This window comes from Akebia trifoliata, chromosome 2 (genome assembly GCF_017979445.1).
Source record: "Akebia trifoliata isolate Shusen 1 chromosome 2, ASM1797944v1, whole genome shotgun sequence".
In the NCBI taxonomy this organism is placed as follows: Eukaryota; Viridiplantae; Streptophyta; class Magnoliopsida; order Ranunculales; family Lardizabalaceae; genus Akebia; species Akebia trifoliata.
This window is the reverse complement of record NC_141376.1, coordinates 11564664-11586395: the sequence shown is the minus strand read 5'-3', so window position 1 is coordinate 11586395 and position 21732 is coordinate 11564664. Positions and strand designations below refer to the sequence as shown.

Genomic DNA, 21732 nt, shown 5'->3' with positions numbered 1-21732 from the left:
GGATAAACGAGTAAGGAGGTGAGGGAGTGGGGGCAAATGGGGTATGTAATTAGTTCAAAATACACGGGCATCTCGAAATTGTGTGGGGGGCAATTCCCCCCACTGTTCCCATACTAGTTCTGCTCCTGCCTATGTGACACATGTCAATATCCTGGGACTTGCACATGTAACCCTCCACATAATAATCAAAATAAATAATAATTAAAAGTGAAGAGAATATGACACATAATTTGGCAAAATCACCTAGGTCAATGGGGGGTTTATGATGAGTTTCTTTCACTAGCTCTAAGAAAAATGAGGGTTACGATATCTCGATCTCACTTCCTCCTCTAAAATAAATTGAAAATCCTTCATAGAAACCCTAAAACAAGTTATCTATTAATTAATAATCCGTACAAAGATGAAGTTGCCCTGCAGCAATTCAAAGCTTCCACCAAATACAAGACAATGCACAAAAATTATGTGGACCAAAAAAATTAATGAGTTAATGGTCCCAAAATTGTGCCAAATAGTAGCTAACATTTGGCATGATCAACATTAAGGTGGATGATAGGTAGTTGTGACCTGCTTTTAGCACCCCAAGTTTTACTTGTTACACCCCAATTAAAAAAAAAATGTAAATCAATAATTAAGAATAAATAATCTCTCTCTCTAATTTCTATTCTTTAGATTTAGGATTTTATATGAGTCCAATCCTAATTGTAAATAACTGCTGAAATTGTTTGAATGTGTTATAATAACTTGAAGTCTTGAACTAAGCTAGTGTAATGTTCAAATGGTGTGTAAGAAATTGCGGTGTAATAAGTAAAAGTTGGAGTACCAATAGTATCTTTTTTTTAGTGGGGTAACAGACGCCATTCCTCGTCAAATGTATGATGAGAAGTACTCAAATCCAATGGATAGAAAATCACCATTCAGATTAAATGAGTTGGTGGGTTAGGTCTGGATATCTTGGTATACCCATGTGCTTGGTGCACATTGTATATATATTTCATAACGAGTTCATCTAGAAAAGTGAGTGATGTTCTTGCTTATGAAATAGAAGGTGAACAAATTAAATAGTTATGAATCATACAGATGCAAATCAATTTTTTCAATAAATGATTTGTCGACGAAACAATTTTAACAAGGAAAAGTTATTTTTTAAAAGTTTGACAGCACATGGAAAATCAGATTCCAACGAAAAACTTCTCGGAGTGGGACGAGGGTTGACATATAATAATAAAGTCAACCTCAAAGTTTGTTGCCCCTACAGGAAATCATTTTTTCCGCGAAGTATAAGAAAATAATTAACCACAATTGCGGAAAAAATCAAATTCCCAAAAAGAAAAAAAAAAATTTATTTCTCATCAAATTGTAGTAATGAATTATCTCAAATTCCAACTAGAAAATCAACCTCAATTGTTTTTTTTTTATCTTGAAAAGAAACAAATTTTTTTTTTTCATGTATGATCTCCTTTGTAATGAGAGAGGATTGTAAAATGTGGTCTTATTCAAATTTTCTTTTGTGTTCTATGTTATATGTTTTCACCCCCTCAGCTTTTAAAGTAGACTTTAGGGTCCAAATCAGACGGGTCGATCTGGGACCAATCTGATAAGATCGAATCAGACATGGAACCAATTCAATTGATATGAATCGGATTGGTTTCTTTACGGGATTTCAATATTAAGAGTCAAATCCATTGCAATGACAACAATCAGCCAGGTCTGGATCGGATTATTTCGAACTTATATACAAACATTGAAAAACTTCATATATCGGATCAAATCCGATTTGATATACAAAATATAAATGAACTTTTTATGTTTAAACAAAGGGGCGGACTAGTTGCACACCAACCTTGAAAAATAACCTTGTTTTTTAAAACCTTTATTTTATAACCTACTAATTGCACTCATTATTTGTATCGTGAGTTCGTCTTCTTTTCTTGTGTAAATTGTAAATAGGTTTGTTATTCGATCAAGTATTTTCTTACAAAAATTATTAAACCAACAATAATTTATGTGAGCATGGTTGAAGAAGTACGAAAAACCAAAAAAACAAAAAAACAAAGGAGTGCAATACTTTTATTTTGAGTGCAATCATCCAAATGGAGTGCAAAGGGAAAAAATTTAAGTGACGTAGTGCAATCAGCAGTAGGTGGTGTGCAACAAGTCGATCCCTTAAACAAAACACCTACTCAAATTTTATTGGATAGGGTCATGGTTGATCCTGTACTGATCCAATAGATTATCAAATTGGATTCGTATCAAAACCCAAATCATCAATCCTGTTCTGAAGTTATTGGATTGGAACAAATCAGATTTCTGCTATGATCTGATCCATTGGCAGCCCTAACATTTACAACACCAACCATGAATCAAACTCAAGTAAATATTAGTTCTGAAAGAGAGATATTTGAAGTTCACAAACTGTAACAGATCATAACGTATGTACATTAAGAAAAAAAAAATCAAATATTTAAATTAAATGAAACCCCTGACTACAATTACAAAAAGAAAAAGGAAAGAAGAGAGTGGTTTCTACTACAACACTGGAACAAGACCATCATTGATCTGCTTAACTCTCAGAGTGAGATATATCAGCACCATACTTCCCATACTTGACCTGAAAAATAGAATCAGATATAAATGAAAGTTTTAAAAATAAATAAATTCGAGCTCCAAAAAGGACAAAGCATTAAAAGCAGCTATAATTGAGGAGGATGTTGCCTATAGAACTAAAAGGAAAATTTTATACGACGGCGATGAGACCAATATATTTTATGGAACTGAATGTCCAACTATATGAAGCTGAATGTCAATACATTGGGCATAGCCAATGTAAGAATGTCGAGATGAATGAGGGGAAAGTTAAGAAGGTAAAATTGAAAATCAACCATTCGTGAAAATGTAGTAGCCCCAATAGGTGATAAACTAAGAAATTTTGATTGAGCTAGCTCGGTCATGTGCAACAAAGGCAGATTATGGTCTCACTTAGAAGGAATGTGCAAGTTGAGGGGTTTTAGAATGACTGAGAAGACCAAAAAAATGCATGAACTTGTGAAAATACAAAACAGCAAAGATAACACAATTGCACAAAAACATAAGGATTTACGTCATTCGTGATAAATTTGGGGGTCCAACTCCTCAAAACCACTTGGCAATGAGTGGACAGGCCCAGAGCTTATAAGGAGAGAGACAAGGTAATGAGTGTCTGAAGAGGGACTAAATTCAACACATGTGCAGGCTGGACTGGGCCAAAGCACATGGAGATATGAACTGGGTGACGTGGAAGAGAGAAAGACTCGTTCTGATACCATGAAAAGTTTGGGGCCCAACTCAAAACCAATTGGCAATGAGTAGAGAGGCCAAGGAGCTTATAAGGAGAGAGACAAGGCAATGAGTGTCCAATGTGGGACTAAACTCAACATTTTGGCAGTGTGCCTACTTCCACTGATCTGATAAAGAACAATCACTATTTTCTCTTAAGTTTACAACCCTACACATCTCTATTTATAAACCGAGAGTTACCAAAACATGTAAATCTCCCCCAATAAGAAACCCCCCAAAATAGAAAATCCTTAAGAAAATATTACACAATTGCTCTTTTCATATCCCTAAAAAATTTGGGCCCAGGGCTCAACAACTCTGTGTAGCGCAACAGAATACAAGACATTTACACAACAAAACTGAGGTAGTGAGTGGATATGAACACACTTGTAATGATAATTTTAGACACACTTCAATGAATGAACGTGATTCCTTCAGCCAACCTCAAATTACATGTCACTGATCTTGTTAATGAGAGGAAAGATATTTTAGCATGAAGTTCAAAACCAATAGAGTGCAAGACAACTTCTACAATCACTTTGTAAGTGTTTCCATCTTTATCAAAACAGGCTGTTCTCTAAGTGGCACTTCAATTACACCAGTAAATTGGAAAATGCACGTATTAACCAGAATTTAAACGGAGATTTCGATAGGAAATTCATTTGGATGGAAGACTGGTGGACTTCAGTGAGAATAAATGACACGAAACATTTGATTTAATCTAAGATTGACTATCAATTTAGTTTAAAAAAAAAAACTTTCCTTGGTGTAAGTGTGCATACATTTCTTACAATTGACAGCTAGTTTTGCTCGATAAAATATTAATACTTGGACAAATAGGATTCTCTAAAAAAACCAAAAACATTTAACTACAAGAAATGATTGAGTTGGCAGCTTACAAGAGTGAGAAAAGGAGAAGTATTTTTCTTGAATCCAATGAGGCAGCACGCTTATACCTCCTCCATCTGCCACTAGGAGTATCGGGTATCCTCTCAGTTATTGAATTGTCTGTCGATGTAGTCAAAGGAATAAAAATAAATAAATAAATAACTGGATAAGTAATTAGATGTGCAAAGTCATTACATAGTCAAGGCTATAATAGCAGGAAACAAAAGCATACGAGTCATTCACCTAAAACGACTGTTGCATATGTTGTAGAAAGACAGCCAAAATCAGAAATTGCTACAACATACAACTAAAATACACAGAATACACCATTTTAATTCAGATGCAAGGGGTTTGAACTGTTGGATGACAAGCAGTACCGACAGAAGGAAAATTAAGTGCAACAATGAAAACTGAAAACAAGGATTAATGCATGATACAAGGATTTTCAAAGAGGCTATTATGTTTGAAAAGATATGATAAACAAATAATAAGTATATGGTTACTTTGATGGGAAAAGAAAAGAACTCGGATCATTTTTCCTTTCAGTAAAACTGTTATAATACAAACACATATTTGGATACCTGAAAAAAAAAAAAAAAAAACTGACTCAATATAATTAATAGAAAACCATAAGTGAGTTCATGAATCAGATCAAGAACAATCACTATTTTCTCTTAAGTTTTACAAACCTAGAGATCTCTATTTATAAAATTGGGAGTTGCTAAAACACGTCTATCTCCCAAAAATAGAAAACACTTAAGAAAATATTACACAATTTCCCTTTTCATAACCCTAAAAAATTTGGGCCAAGGGCTCTACCCCCTCCACCCTTGCAACTCTGCATAATGCCAACAGAATACAAGACATTTACGCAACAATAAGGAATAGAACTATGCAGATAGTGCCAAGACATGCTTAAGTACCTCTAGAAGTGCAATTCAGTAGCATTATGCAGCGATTCATTAAAAGTTGCATGATTTTCCAACCAATTTGTAGACTAATCTTCTTCCACAATGCCATCTGGAAATGGTGACCATTCATTAAGTAATGAAAAAAAAGAAGATTAGAAGTGTGGAAATACATACATACATATACATGATACAACAGAACAGTGATCAATGACATACAGTTAGTGCACCGTGAGATTTGATTGAACTTGTGAGAGTCCTTTTGCCGGTGTTATGAGTTTCAAAAGTTTCCTTCTCGGTCTTTATATCCGTTCCACCTGGGGGACATCTATCTGCACTTTCTATTTGCAAAACGGTGAAGTTTTTGCAATTCTGATGGGCATCCATGAAGATCTGGTTTTCAGTTGGTGTGGGTACTTCTAAGAAGCTTAAGAAAGCAAGCATTGTTGGACATTGTGGATTGGTAGTCTCTTTCTCAGTTACAACCGAAATCTTGTAGACATCTGTGCCTTGCATCTTGCACAAATAAAAATGATAGAAAGTCTAAGGCAATGTTTACCCCTCAATTTGAATTGCTAATTTCGTAAAAAATGTAAAAATTAACCAAGAAACTCACTACACCAATTATATATTTTTTTTCATGACTTCTCTTCTTTCATAAATACAAATCGTTGTCTAGAAAGAGAAAAATATATATCAATTAGTCAATAAAATCCTAATATAAAGAATGGACACAACTTTTTTCTGTATATCCAAGCATTCTTCAAATTTGGTTGAATAAATCAAGTAAGTTGGAAGCCAAAATGACCAAATATCAGATCTATGAGCACATCTGTTCTCACACTAACTGGGTGAAATTGTTGACGTCGTTCTATTTTACACAATTAAAGTCTACTTCAACGATCCAATTCAGCTGATATTATGCATTGGCTGATCCCCGTTGCAATTCTGAATTTCTAACTCACTTGGATCTGGATACAACTTCAATTGGGTTATCCAATTCTCGATCAGTCAAGTTTTTTAACCAAGAACTCTAAAAAACACAAAAGAGAACTTTTTCATGAAAAAGCTTTTGAGAGAAAAAGTTTCAGTGCAAATATTTTATAAACCTGATTTATCAAAAAAATATATGCTTCTTGATAATTTAAAAAAACACACAAAAAAGAACTTTATTGACACCAGGGACATAAAACATTTGCAAAACTAATATTTTATTGACACAGCGACCACTTCGGTGGGGGTGGTTCTCTTTACATCTTGTCTCTTCAAGGGGAAAAAATTCCTAATGGACTTCTCTCATGTATTTCTTCACTTGGGCAGGTTATTTGATTATGATCGGACAAATTTTGAAACCAGGAACTCAAAAAAACAACACAAAAGAACTTCATGAAAAAGCTTTCAAGAGAAGAAGTTTGGTGCAAAACACGTTATGGACCTGAAAAATGAAACATAAAAAAGAAGAACTAATATTTCATAGTTATGAAAACTTTGAAGGGGTGACCTCAAGCACACAAAACCTCCTAATGCACTTCCCCCACATATTTCTTCCCCTGGCTTAAATTTCTAAACCTTTATTTATATCCAAGTTCCCATAAACAAACACCAAGGGGTTGGCCTAGTGGCAAGCTGAGCCTTGATAAGCTCCTCAGAAGGGTAGGTCAAGTGTTGAAACCCCACGAAGCTATGAATTCCTTGGGGCCACCCTCTAGGGTCCGGTTGGCCCTCAACCCAACCAGTTGTACGTAGGACTTTCTGAGGTGGCGATGCATGTGACCATGGGATTAGTCTCACCTGAAGGGTGGGAATACCCTCGATAAGCAAAAAAAAAGTTCCCAATAGATAAGATAATATCCTAATCAGTCCATATCACTAAAAAGCTTCATCTAATCACACACATCTCACCATCATCATCGAAGCCTTATCCTAAAGATCTGGAGTTGGCTAAATACATCTAAAGGTAATTACCAATCATGTTACTAACATTACACCACTATTTGAAGAACCTTGTCCTCAAGGTTGAAATTTGAAAATTTGATGATTTGTTCTTCAAGTCTTTGCACTCTTCAAATCCTCAAGTGAACAAAAAGTGATACTATTCTCCATAAAAGTTCAGAAATTTCTGTTAGAGATTCATGCCTATTAGTCTATTCAACAGGAAGGGTAAAGCAATGAAATCCCCCCTAGCCTTCGAATCCAAACCATTGATGGATAAATTAAAGAAACTGATATATTTCATAGGTGAATTACCATTTCGTGAGCTGAATTTGACGAATTTATGAATTACCTTTTCGTGAGCTGAATTTGACGAATTTACGATTCCGGCTCACTGTTCATTTTAATTACAAAAACGTGAACGGTAACAAATTCAGAGGTCTTAAAGTGACTATCTCGCTAAAAATAGTGAAACCTGCGAGATAGTCACGTTAAACCTGTGAAATTGTCACTTTAAACCTCTGAATTCGTTACCGTTCACATTTTGGAAATTAAAATGAACAGTGAGCCGGAATCGTAAATTTGTTAAAAGTTGATCACGTTTTTGTAAATATTCCATATTTCATTGATATGACCACTTTAATGGGGGCAAGTGCAACCTCATTACATATTTGCCACTTCAAGGGGGGAAAACCCTCCTAATTGACTTCTAAATCCTTAAACTCTCATTTATGACCACATTCCAGAGATAAAGGAAAGATTACCCCAACGTATCATAATTAATTCCAATAACCAAAAATCCTTGTTTAATCAAAAATCTAATCTAAATCCTAGCAATTAAAATGGGTTCCTAACCAACAAAAGAAAAAAAAAAACCTCACATAAACTATAAAGCATCTAAGATAACTTTAAAAAAATTCCTAAAGAAGGCTTTATGGACCTGTCACCTGTATCAAAACTATGATGAAGCAACTTAACATGATTGTTCTCAGTAAATTTCACCCTCAACACAGTTTTAGCAAACAACATAGCTTCAATGCATCCTCTTTACTTACTCAAACTCAATTAAAAACCTAAATTCAAATTAACAACAACAACAACAGTGGTTATATTCGAATATAACAGCTAAAACAGAGAAACAACAATCAAAGAAAACGAGAAATCGCACCTCTTCGCATGGATAGACCGTCATTTGGATGGGAAGAACAGAGAAAGAGAGAGATAGAGAGTGATGAGATCTAACCAGATTTAACAGCAACTGACCCGTGAATTTGAACGTCACATCAGCGAGTTCTTCTTTAGTAACAGACTTGCTCTCTTGGACACATTTGGGTCTATTGACGAAAATACCCTGAAATATTTGTGGTAATAACGAAATGAATGATAAATTGATCAGATTTTTAAAAATTTTAAGGACCGATGAAGTTGAGACACCGTCAAGGTATTCTCAAGAGAAATATGTCCTTTAAGACAATGTGTCTCTTGGAACTAATTTCTAGAAAATTTACCCTTTTTTATCCTCAAATACCAATGACCATATTGATAGAGAGCCTCAACTATGGGTTGAGATTAGTAAAGTCCAAATTTAAATGAAAAAAATATTAAATTGACTTAAAAAAAAAGCGTTCACTAACATAAAAGTGTGGTTAGGACCATTGATTTTCCTTGTGTATCTCAAGGAAAAAATCTATGATTCTATGCACACTGCCATGTTAATGAGTGTCTTGTTTTTAGTCAGTTTAGCACGATTCTTAAATGAATTGTATTAGATATTAAAGTTTAACCTTGCATACAGACATGGGCACAGGCATCTTCTTTGGATGGGGTTAAGAGAGTAGAAGAGAAAATAAATAACGTTAGAAAGGTATTATTGAAAAGGGGGAGAATTAGAAAGACAATATATAAAATTAAAGTGATATTCTTGAAAAAAGACTAAAAGAGACAAGGAAATCATAAGTATATTCTTGAAAAATAGGAGAAGAGAAAAAATAAATAAATAAATAGTAAAAACGTTACATTGGAAGGATCTTGAAAAGGGGATGAAGAGAAAAAACAATCGTAAAAATTTTGTTATCGATTGCGTGTCAAATTGAATTTAGCACCATTTTGTGGGGTTATAAACATTGGGAAGTCAAACCGTCTTGTTTTATTATATAGATATATTAAATTTTAAATATTTATAATTGATATAAAACGAGATTATAATTGTAGCTTCTACTAATTGAGCTTAAAATAATAAAAATAATTATTATAATGAGTGTTTGGATTGTTGAGTCTCTGCTAAAGGTTATATTGTTTAGTTCACTCATTAACTAACAAATTGATTAGATGAATCACAATTAATATGATTGCGATCTGGTTACCTCATTAAAAGAAAAAAAAAACCCAACTATTAAGATAAAACATGATCCCTAAAATCTCACATGTCCATAGGATAATCTTGATGGTTGGATTTTGTGTTTTGATGGTTTTGGTTTCGTGATTTTTCATGAGTCAACTAATCACAAATTAAAATATATATATCCATAAAATAAAATAGGATGGTGGACCCTACTCTCTTTATCTCCGATAATGAGAGGTTGGGATTTAATCCTGTAAGGAATTCAACCCAAAATTCTCAACCTGTGAGAAATAAAAATAGAAAAAAATATACATCGAAAAGAAAACAATCCCACGCACAAGACAATATTTACGTGATTCGACAATTTGCCTACGTCCACGGAGTTGCAAAGATTTCACTATTTTTTAGAAGAATTACAAAGTGCGGCTCAAGTCTCAAAGACGACAACCAAAACCTTAAAAAACCCTAATCACCAAAAATGACTTCTATATACTGCGCACAAGATACACAATGGGTTACAAAACGGGCCTAAAAAATTTTCCCGGAAGCGTTGCCCCCTGGGCCCCCAAGAGGCTTATCCATGAGCGCTCCGGCTTGGGCCACTCCATGGACCTAAGTCTAAGAAAATATCCTACCAAAATACCACGCAAACATTATTCGGATCGTCAACTGGATCAAACATAACTAGGCTCCACAAAGCCCAACAAATCCTTCTATGAATCTTGATGATAAATTTCAACTTTATTGTATTTTCTCTACTCCCCTTTTTAAGAAAACTAATGATAAATTGACATGGTAAATATTACGTTGTCAATAAACGGTTAACGTGGCAGGGTAGGGAACCGTAAATCTTTTTCCTTGTGTATCTCAAAAAAAAATTTCTATGATTATGTGCCCTTGCCACATCAATCGTGTATTGACCGCATATTATTTACCCCGTTAATTTATCACATTTCTTTTTAGAATATTCCTCCAACTTTGCTCTCTTTTATCTTCTACTCATTTTTTTAAGAATACTCCTCAAATTTTATTTATTACATTTTCTTTTCTACTCCTTAACTCCAAAGAGGATGCCCACAACGTATGGCATGAGACAAACCTTAGTAGTATGTATATATAAGAAAATCCTAAAATTACATGTCAAAAGGATTTTTGAATTACTCTTTTGGTTTGATATTAATACAAAATAAAAGCAGAAGTCTACTAAAAATTCAACCAAGTTGAATAACACGATCAAATTCCATTGCACATTGTCGACCTTCAAAAAATCTACTTGATTAAAACTCAAATGCAACTTTAAAACCATGGTACCTAGGGTTTTAATGGGGTGGGGTTTGCTCAGAAGTACTTTTATTCGGGCCAATTAGACCATTAGGTGGATCGGATTTGGATTAAAATTTTCAAGCTTGGTTAGGATTGTACCATTTACGATGTCTAATAGTATCGAAAGGTTATAACATTCAATATAAGTTTTTCAAAAAAAAAAAAAGATTAATAACAAATACTTGTATTTGATTTGCTAATTCATTTTTTTTAGTTATAAATTGTGATACAAGAAAAATCACACTGAGCTAAAAAAAAAATTCTGTTTTAATGGTGAGCAGATGCTTCATGTAAACTAATCAAGAAATTTTATAAAGATAATTGAAATTATTTTGGTTTTTTTTTTCTTTTTTCCTACCTAAAATGGTGAAAGCTAAGTTGGAAATTAAATTAAAATGAAGGGTATTTTGGACAATTTAATGAATATTTGCCAGATTTCAACCTGTCTGGAGTGTCTTCTGGGCTGTTGTCTACTTGTGAAGCTTGAAAGCAAAGACCTTTATCGAGGAAGTCACGGGCCTCTTATTTGGGTGGGACCCACTTGAGCCCTACCACTTCGAATAGAGGAACACCAACTCCAGATCGCCTTTTGTGCCACGTGGCATTTCGATGATGTATACTTTTAGAGAAACCCTTTTCTTACTAAGATAGTGAGGAAAAAAAGGCCTTACTAAGCCTCATCCACAGATTAAAAGACCTCGAGATGCGTAAATCAAGAAGTGGAGATTTTTTTATGAATCTTGAGATATTTTTTACTGTGGACGAGGCTTAGGAAGGTCTTTTTTCCTCACTAGGTTAGTAAGGCTAGTCGGACTCATATTTTTAAGGTGATTTACACATACCTCCTCCACGCTGAATATTTGACCTGCCCCAATGTGTTTTCAAATTGAAGGTATACCCCCTTGACTACGTTCCACTTCAAAACCTAACAAAAATGACCTAAATACCCTCATCTTCGACCTTGGCTAGATTTTTTTTCTCTGATTTTGACTGTAAGATTTTTTCAGTCAAGGGTAGAGGGAATTTTTGGGAATAAATAGAAAATGAAATTTTAGGTAGAAAAATCATTGAAATAATTTGTCGTGGAGATTCAAGAGATTGGAGGTGACATAACAGTATCTCCGGAGAAGAAAAAATCCAAGGAATTTTAATTAGAGGTTGAAGATGAGGGTATTTAGGTAATTTTCTTGGTCCTCCAATGTACATCTAAGTCACACATAATTTTACCTTATATTATGCATATCACGTTCTTTGCTTTTTTTGGTGATTCAGATTTGAGATCGATTAGTTGTAGATCGCCAAATATGATTGCACATCATCACTCAAAAAAAAAAAAAAAAATTCACATGCACTCCACTAGTATGAATGCACTCCAAAAAAAAGTTACACTCATTTCTTTTTCTTCTTCTTCTTCTTGAAAATCATAGAGGAGCCACAATACCAAAGTTTCATAAACTCTAGATCCAACTTTCAAAGCTTCATTGTCTATAAGTAGAGTAAAAAATTATAGGAACTTTCGCTAATGATAGGTTTGATATAAAAATTTTAAGAGTTGATGCTAATGATGGGTTATTTATCTTTAGTTTTCGTGTAAAATTCCCTTGGATTGGATATAAATTTTTTTAAAGTAAAATATATATATATATATATATATATATATAAGTATATTTTAGGTTGGAGTGAAATCGATACAAGATGATCTGCATCCATCAATGTTTTTGTGAATATTTGAGATACCCCGTGTTTTCACCTTGTTCCAAAATTCCATAATCATCAACTTTTTAAATCTCATCTTATTCGTGAGGTTTGAAGGTTAACGTAGATAGAATCTTCAAGTAGAATAGTAATGTAAAAGATTTCACCCAAGACTGATTCTAGAATATAAGAAAAAAAAAGATTTTTGTTACACCTTGAAGACGAGGACTTTTAGATAATTTCCATTAGTCTATTAGAGAAGACAAAAGTCAAAGCACATGAAAATTACAGGGGTAACTCAAATGATCATAAAAACATGTCCATGATATATTATACATTTGGAGAGATTGAATGATCGCAAAGTTTGGGAGTCCCGCCACCACACTTATTATGTTTGGCCAATCATACATATTTTCATGTACTACAAATCATGACAATGATGACATTGATTAATAGTGTGTTACAACAGGTTGAAGATCTAAAAGAGTAATATAAAATAATAATAAAAAAGTCGGGCTAGAGTGACCTTACTGGGAACACACGGGAGACATCTTGACATGGTGGCGCACGCATGTCCATAGATGAATTTTACTCGTATCTCGAAGAAAATGCATTTATGAGCATGCGTGCGCCATAACGTCAAGATGTCTCCCTGTGTCTATCATTGAAGACATACTCTTTAATAGAAGATATTGATCTAGATAACATAAAATAAGTGAAAAGTATCTCTTAGAATAAAAAATGATAATTGTGAGTGAAAATTTTGTTTCTCTCATGCTATGATGAGATATGGGATAAGAATTACACCACTGCTAGCCCTTGTAATCTCTTTTAGAGTGCAACTTGATTCACTTTGATTCGGTTTGGGGTTAAATTGGAATTGAATCGATATAGGTCGGTTCCACTAAATAAGAATCAGAATCAAACCAAATTCCATTGGAACCAAATTAACCGAAATCGAACTAAAGTTGATTTGGTTCGGTTTGATTCTACGGGTTATCAATATTCTATAAATTGTAAGTAATATGTTTTAATGAAAAAACAAACATAAGATAAACATAAAATTTTAAACAACAAATCATTAATCTATCCGTAAAAGTCTTTAGTTTATCTATAAAAGATCTCTAATCTATGTCGTAACTCTTAAAATAATTCATAATAATTAGTATGTACATATATATTTATTTATTGCACAGGGGTTCGATTCTATACAAGTGTGATCCGAGAACCGAACCAAATTGATTGGTTCTCCATTTTCATAATCCGAAATCGAATCGCAATTTGTTCCAAATCGAATCAAACCACCCCAAAGCTATCAATTTGGTTGGATTCTCGATTTAAATCGAACCAAATTGCACTCCTATCTCGTTGGTAGGATACTTGATAATTTTACTTTAATGCCAAAGTCAAAAACAACTAATCTTAATTTTACATATCAGGGTACTCGAATAATAATGTTTATTTTGAGATGACACATGTTTCATTTTTAAATAAGTATAGTTTTTTGTCCCTACACGTACCTCTCTAGGATCTTCAGAAAACATTTCTAGATATCACTTGGTCCATTAGTTGGATGTCTCTCCATTGATCTTTCTGTGCTTACAAATGGTTATAAGTTTTTTTTTTGATAACCAGGTTTCCCTGTAGAATAATGGACCAGGTTGTACCTAGGCTTTGTCCAATCCATAGACCATGGTCTTGTCCAATGACTAGTCTCAGGGCACGTGCAACGCCCGCACATCACACACACCGGATAAGTGAGGGTGTGCCCGCATGGGTGGCCCCTAAGGATTTAAAGCTCGTACTAAGTATCAAACTCATGATGTACGAGCATTAATCACTTATTGACCTGAAATTGCCATTAGTCATAGAACAAAGCTTTGTAGCCTTTCGATGCTTGGTTGATGTTCCAAAAAAATTGTTTTACATTTTTCTTAAAGAATTCTCGCACACTTTGAGAGATTAAAATCGTTGCAGAAGTTTTACAAAATTTTGTGACATAAAAGTTACAATGCAAAACTTTGCAAATGTACAACTAGAATTAGAAAGTTTTCTTTGAGAATAGGATTTATTCCATGTTCCATTCGAATATTCTCCCATCCCAAAAATCTCATTTTCAATAAAATTCTATGTCAAGAAAGCATTTCCTTCGTACATTACTGATCTCTAATTTGTTGGTCAAAGACAAATAAGATGATATTCGTTCCTATCCGTCCAATTGAATGACCCAAGCCATTTGATCAACCGATCATCTTTCCGACATCAGTCCGCATAGAAGTCAATCAATCGGATGGTTGAGATCATCTGATTGGTGCATCTCTTTTGAGATGAGAGGACTATAGGATGACAAAAGCTAAATTTATAAAAGCTTGTTTCTAGTGGGGATCCAGTACTCCAGAGGGTTTGGATAGATGCCCAACTTCACAATTCATTCTAGTGCCGTGTGGCATATTCTTCTGAGCCCAGTGGACCACAAATGTTGGACGCTATCTGGGTGGACCTCAAGCACCAAAATTCATCTTGATTGGTGATTTTTAGCCGTTTGATTTAAGTATTTTTCAAGCCCAAACAAGCTTATTTTCTTTATATATAGTTTCATAAAAATGTGGCACAAACATGGATAGCTTAGTGGGCTAAAAAATGTGATATATTAAGATCAATAGAAAAAAAAAAAAAGTGAAGTTGGATAGCTAACCAGCTCTCTGAAGTATAATATCAAGACTCTTTGCCACGTCGATCCCCAAAAAACCTAGCGAGATAAACTAATTTTTAACGGTTCTCTTTCATGCCACCCGAACTTGCAAGATAATGGGCCCCACTTAACTCACGCCTCATCTCTAACGTGCGCTAGGCCTCGCGATACACAACCAAGCCTATGCGGCTATGCGGCCAGGAAAGTAAAGTAGTGAGAGAAGTATGTCGTACCAGTTAAAATCGTGCGCCGCACTAGCGCACTGTAGACTACGCCGATACCGTTCCATTCAAACCGAAATAATTTCGTGGGAGTTAAAGAAACCGACACGAATAAAATACAGTTGGTTAGTAGTGCGTCGATGGAAGCGAAGCAGAATCCATCTATTTGTTCTCCAAAAACACTAATTTTTATTCGATTCTCTTGTATTCTTCAAGCCTCTTTCTTCCTATAATCTCATGTCTTCGAGACCCCTCAAAACCCTAGAAATTCAATCCCTTTGTTCGCGTCTCCTTCTCTGCAATTGATTGCGACAATGCTGGGGTTGGACGTCTGGTTTAGGGATTCGATTGCTCCTACACTGTTTGAATTTCCAGTTTTTGGGGATTCGAACTCGATTTTATGCCCCAGCGGCGGAGGATTGTTTCTAGAATCTACTGTTCCTGCTTCATTTGTTTATTTGATTTCGTCTAAAAGTGATTCGAGTTCGTCTAATTCTTCAAATTGTTGTTCTTCTTATTTGTTTAATTGGAAACCACTTACTTTGGGGGATTTTCAGCAAGAAAAGAGGGTTTTGGGGGGATTTGGTGGTGGTTTTTTGTCGCTCAGTTTGTCGATTAAGAGAGACGATGGATTTGTTCAGGAATCGACAGAGATTTTGAGGGGAAATGGGGAGAATCAGGAGGGGAAGGAGGAAATTAGGGTTAGGTCACAAGGAGCTGGTGCGAATGCGATGAACGCCACGAAGCATCTCTGGGCTGGTGCCTTCGCTGCAATGGTTTCAAGGTTAAGTCTTTCTTCCATTTGTTTATATATTTGTTTTTTTGTTTTGCATGCGACCATGCATGATTTACCTTTGTTTAGTGTAATTTACAGTAGTTATAAATTTAGCTTCATAGCAATTACTTTGAGAGTCCAATTCCTCGGATTGATTGCTTGAAAAAATTATACCTCCATTGTCCCACTACACCCATCAGGACCCTGGATTCGATGAGTTGCACTCATCACTATGTTGTTGTTTTTCATCCAATTACACATGTTGCAGTGAACCGCAATGTCATTGTTCTTTGTGTGACACGATCCATAGCATCACAACATCCATCCATTTTGAGATTTTCTATGAATAGGAAATTTGATCTTGTTACAAGTATTCTTTGATTGAACGTTGCAAGCAACATGATTCCAATCATTGCATCCACTGTTAAACAAAGTCTACAAATGCCCCACCCAATTTGTTGTAATCGTTTCTTGGATTTAGTGAAGCAACCAACATTGTCGATCGCTGTTCAAACATGGGTCGGTAATGTTTTTGTTTGTTGAAAACCTAGATTTAATTGCAAAGAGTTAGCAAGGCTAAGCAGTACTATATAGGGGGCTTGAGAGAGGATCTCATAGGGGCCCTCCAAAAGTTCTACAATCATGCATACCAATAATCTTTCGCATAAGATACTTAGACCACCTCTTCCAATCTAAAAGTAAGACATCAAACTGGAGACCTCTTAAATCTTTTTTTTTTTTTTTTGGCTATGCGAAGGGGTTAGTGGTTAACGGAGGTGAATGTGGGTTCAATGGGATTTGAACCTAGATCATGGGATCAACACTCCTCAAGCCTTTACTAACTTAGCCTTCGAGACCTCTTAAGTCACAGAGAATGGTGGACCATGTATAAAGAATCATCAACAGCTGATGGATTATTATTAGCTGTCATATCCTTTTCTCAAAAATCTCCTCCAATCTCTATTCATCGCTTCCATGGCTGTTTAGTCTCCACCATTACCCTGTCATTTTCTCCAGCCATTTTTCTCTATGTTTTCTAGAATAAGATATAAATAAGTGCTACTGCCTTGCCCCAGTAATAGCTCCAAAGTATCCAAACCATGAGCCTCATGATAAACCATCTTTTTGAGGGGCTCTTGAGTTTATTTAGAAACAGTCTAATAGGAGGATTGACTTTTGATCAATGCCCTTTAGATGGTGGAATCTGAAAGGGCAATATTGAACAGTCCCTACCATCCTTGTCCAAGATGAACTGCACCACCAAGCACATGGAAGACAAAGTAAGGGTTTGAGAGTATATCTTCTGATGACAATTTCTAAATCAGGATTGAGCTACAAATCATGGATATCTTTGACAATTAAAAAGTCACATTTGGCTATCCTATAGATGGGACTGTTGATATAGCTATCCATTTTGAGAATAAGTGGCAATTTTTTTCATGTTCTAGTTGACTTTGAGTTGTCTGCAATCAAGTCCCATCATTCTTGAGCAGTACCAAGACCAGGGAATCCAATTTCAAGGGTCATTATTCGTTTTGTTCGCAAAGTCATCATCTTCAACTACAAAGGACAAAGGGTCAATTTCAGCCTAGATGGATATGATTGCTTCAAATTTTTTGTTTGCCCATCACTATATGACAATTTAGCGACGATCCTAAGGAAATACCGTCAGTGCATAACCTTTCAGTGATAGGTTGTCGCTAAAAGTCTGAAATACCTTTTCAATTAATTAATTTGTAATATTGTACAACCTATTGCAATAGTCACATAATTGGCTGTCACTTTAAAACTTTATAGCAACGGCTAATTTATTGCCTTCACTAAATCTCATCGCTAAGGGTTAATTTTCTTGTAGTGCATGCATGTGAGGCATACGCTTTACACCTTGAGGCTTACGCCTCAAGTCATTGGCCATCCGAGCGCTTTGCCTCAAGCTTCAACATCTAAAAACATTGCATTGCATTATGAAAATCGATAATAATACCTGATCATATTATAGAGGAAATCTGGGTATATAATCATCACTACAGGTGATATGTTACTCGAACTCTATCCAGTTCATGATAATTGGAGTTATTTCACCTTGTTTCGTGGCATTGGATCTTGGATTATCCTATTTAAGATCTGGGAAACTTCTCATTCAAGGAAATCTACTGGATCCATTACTTTAGTACATAATGCAGCTCAAAATAATTTCTTTCTTTTTTTTTTCCCTTTTTTACTAGTGCTTGGTTATGTTGTTGAATGGATTGGTATTTGTTCAATACATTCTTAACAAGTTTGCTAGCTTATTGATCAGAACAAATAATATTGATTTTATACTTCAGATATTTGTTATTTGTGACATCTGAGTTTGAAAATTTTGTTGTATTAACACTTAGCTTTCAAGAACTGACAAGTAATGTGTAGGGTCTTAAACAAGTTCCAATATTTAGTCTCGGGGAGTGGTTAGTATTGCATGGGTCTTTGTTTTCATTGGCTGATGTCTCTTTTTGCCTTCATATTTCAATTTTCATTGTTTCATATCTTCTGTCTGAAAATGAATGTTGTTGTATCAGAACTTTCGTTGCTCCACTTGAGCGACTAAAGCTGGAATATATAGTTCGTGGTGAACAGAAGAATTTATTTGAGCTAATCAAGACAATTGCAGCTACTCAAGGATTGAAAGGCTTTTGGAAGGGAAATTTTGTAAACATTCTTCGTACTGCTCCATTTAAAGCTGTAAATTTCTATGCTTACGATACTTACAGAAAACAACTGCTTAAACTGTTTGGGAGTGAAGAAACCACCAATTTTGAGAGGTTTCTTGCTGGCGCTGCTGCTGGTATTACTGCTACCGTACTTTGTTTACCAATGGACACGGTATGCTGCTATTTCAAACTTTGTTCATTTTAAGGTCCTGATTCAGTCTCATTTGGGTTTTACTTGTGCAAGCATGTGCGTGTGCGCGTTTGTTTTTAAATTAAACTGTGTTTCTATGTCTTTACTTTTATAATGAGAGAAGGCGGAGAAGTGGTTCGACACCAAAATTTGAGTGGCCATAAATTCCCCCATTTTATATTTAAATTCAATATAATCAGGGTCATTTTGGTAAAAGCCCAAGAAAATTGCAACCCATGTCCGTTTAATCATGTTGCTTAGTTTTCAAAATTACAAGAGTATCATTTTTCACTATGTAATCTTCAAAAACCCTTTTGATACATGTGTAACGCACATGGCATCTAGTTATATTTTATGGAAATTTCATATTTAAATGCTTATTATGGGAAGATTATTACCTAAATGAGGACGGGTGTGGGAAGAAGAGGAAACCCATATGTGCCGAACATGTGGCACAAGTGCAGGGGGTTGGTGCCCACCATTGGAGGGGTACCTCTATAATATGGTCCATAGATTGAACAAAACTTAGCTTTTCAGAAATTAGCCATCATCCTTCTTTTTTCTTTTATTGGCTTTGAACCTTTTACTTTGTAAGTCATCGATTAAGTGGTGAATTTTTGTTTGCTTTTTATGGCTCTTGACCTGTTTACCTGAGTGACCCCCATTTTCAGCAAGTCTATCCTGCTAAGCTTTGAATGATTATATCGACATGGATGGTTACTAAGCTGTACTTCCAAACACAATATTTCAGATCCGGACAAAGATTGTAGCACCTGGTGGCGATGCCTTGGGTGGTGTTATTGGTGCTTTCCATTACATGATCCGTACTGAAGGATTCTTTTCCCTTTACAAGGGCTTAGTACCCTCTATTATGAGCATGGCCCCTTCAGGTGCAGTTTTCTATGGGGTATATGATATTTTAAAGTCAGCATATTTACATTCGCCAGAAGGAAGGAAGAGGATTCAGAACCAACAAGGTCAGGAACTGAATGCCTTCGACCAACTTGAGTTGGGTCCCTTTAGAACCTTAATATATGGGGCTATTTCTGGTGCCTGTGCTGAAGCTGCCACATACCCATTTGAAGTTGTGAGGAGACGGCTTCAAATGCAAGTTCAAGCAACAAAGTTGAGTGCACTAGCAACTTTTGTTAAGATAGTAGAGCATGGAGGTGTTCCTGCACTCTATGTAGGGCTTGTTCCCAGCTTATTACAGGTACATTGATTACCCTAATCACCTTTTTTTCTTTTTGTTTGGTAGGCCTGTTTTTAATGAAATCAGTAACTTGGTGCTGCTGGGAATCATTCATTTCTTTTTGTGATGGGATGAGGGTTACTCAGATTTTTTTTTGGTTTAATTAGATATATGGGTTACTTGGGTCCAGAATTCCACATGTGACCATCAAGGGGGAAAAAAAAAAGATATGTAAATTTCATCTTCATCAGTAGCAACATCAGTGCATTATCCCAATTATTTGGGTCAGCAACACGAATCCTAATTTGCCATTCCATTTTAGCCATATTTTTTGTTGAAGCTTGTATATAATTCTAGTGTCTCTACTGCTCTACCTCAATCCACAACTTTCTTTTATCTTTCCCGTCACATCCTTTAGATCTGTCAAACCTACACCGGAGTGATCTCTCATGGGAGCTGTCATTGGTAGAGCATAAAGTGGATCAGATTTTATCTGAAATCCAACTAGATCCTCATAAAAAAAATGGGTCGGATATGGTCTTCTGTCCCCATGATGCAATCCAGGTTTGGGTCGGATATAGATCAATCAATATATCCGTCTAGATCCGAATTATATATTGCTTTGAAAATTATATTTTTAGGTTTTTCAAAATATCCTTTTCTACTACTTTAATTTTGAAGAGCATTAAAGATATTCACTGATTTGTCATTTTCAAGTTATTTCATCTTGTTCTCTCTTGCCTCCTCAGGTTCTGCCTTCGGCTGGTATAAGTTACTTTGTATACGAATTCATGAAGATAGTTTTTAAAGTTGAATGAAAAGGGCACCTGGATCCTCATGAGAGTAAACTTTTGGAGATTTATCACGGTAACTTCAACGTCAAGTACTGGGTGTATTTTCTCACTTGTAATTTTCCCTTACGAAGGCATTTTAATCAGTAAAATATGAATGCATTCATCGATATCTTGTACTGCATATTGATTTAATCCCATAAGATGCTTCTAGCTGATACGACAGACATTATCCCCTGGAAGGATGGTTTTTTTAATGTGGCAGTTGATGTTGGAACCTGAAGTCCATCTCTTGGACCACAATTGCGCTTATCATGGGTCAGAAGAAAATGGATCAAAAAAAAATAAAAAAATTAGACCCGACTTCACTTCCCTTCGAATTTGGTCCAAACAGATATGGGGTGAGGAGACCAAGCATGACGTCTGCAGCAAAACCCAAGGATACCTTTTGACTAAATTATTTAGCATCAGATTACCTTTGGCATCTAAAAATTTCGCTTTATATTTAACTTTTGAAAAAAAAATCCCTCCCATCATACAAACCATGTTCTCTCTAATTTCATCTAAATCTAAGGCCAATTCTGATCCAGAGTAACTGAATGCCAAATGACCCCACAACACAAGAATGCCATTATTTAGCTTGATTGGTTGATTGCTTATTTCTAGTGGCTGGATTTAAGCACTTTCCATGGAGGAGTGAAATTCTAATACTTCAACCAATGATGCTGGTAGATGATAAAAAGCTCTAAAAAATAATTTATTAGAACTCATCAGCGCTAAAT

The 21732-nt window shown here is 35.2% G+C and overlaps 2 protein-coding genes across 3 annotated transcripts; one reads left to right on the top strand and one right to left on the bottom strand.

The window, feature by feature from the left end:
* Positions 1-2356: 2356 nt before the first annotated feature.
* Positions 2357-8361, bottom strand: LOC147409551 (adenine deaminase). Of its 2 annotated transcripts, none has more exons than XM_086430146.1 (5): positions 8209-8361; positions 5328-5624; positions 5124-5220; positions 4212-4320; positions 2357-2608 (listed from the first exon to the last, which is right to left on the bottom strand). In XM_086430146.1, the coding sequence occupies exons 1-5, from the start codon at positions 8230-8232 to the stop codon at positions 2527-2529; spliced, it is 609 nt and encodes a 202-aa protein (XP_086286272.1). In that variant the 5' UTR covers positions 8233-8361; the 3' UTR covers positions 2357-2526. The 2 variants fall into 2 exon arrangements, with proteins under 2 accessions (XP_086286272.1, XP_086286265.1); XM_086430139.1 differs by lacking the exon at positions 8209-8361 and adding an exon at positions 7988-8113.
* Positions 8362-15369: 7008 nt separating this feature from the next.
* Positions 15370-21166, top strand: LOC147409550 (putative mitochondrial adenine nucleotide transporter BTL3). Its single transcript, XM_086430130.1, has 4 exons — positions 15370-16096; positions 18646-18949; positions 19719-20180; positions 20909-21166. The coding sequence occupies exons 1-4, from the start codon at positions 15627-15629 to the stop codon at positions 20975-20977; spliced, it is 1305 nt and encodes a 434-aa protein (XP_086286256.1). The 5' UTR covers positions 15370-15626; the 3' UTR covers positions 20978-21166.
* Positions 21167-21732: the final 566 nt, after the last annotated feature.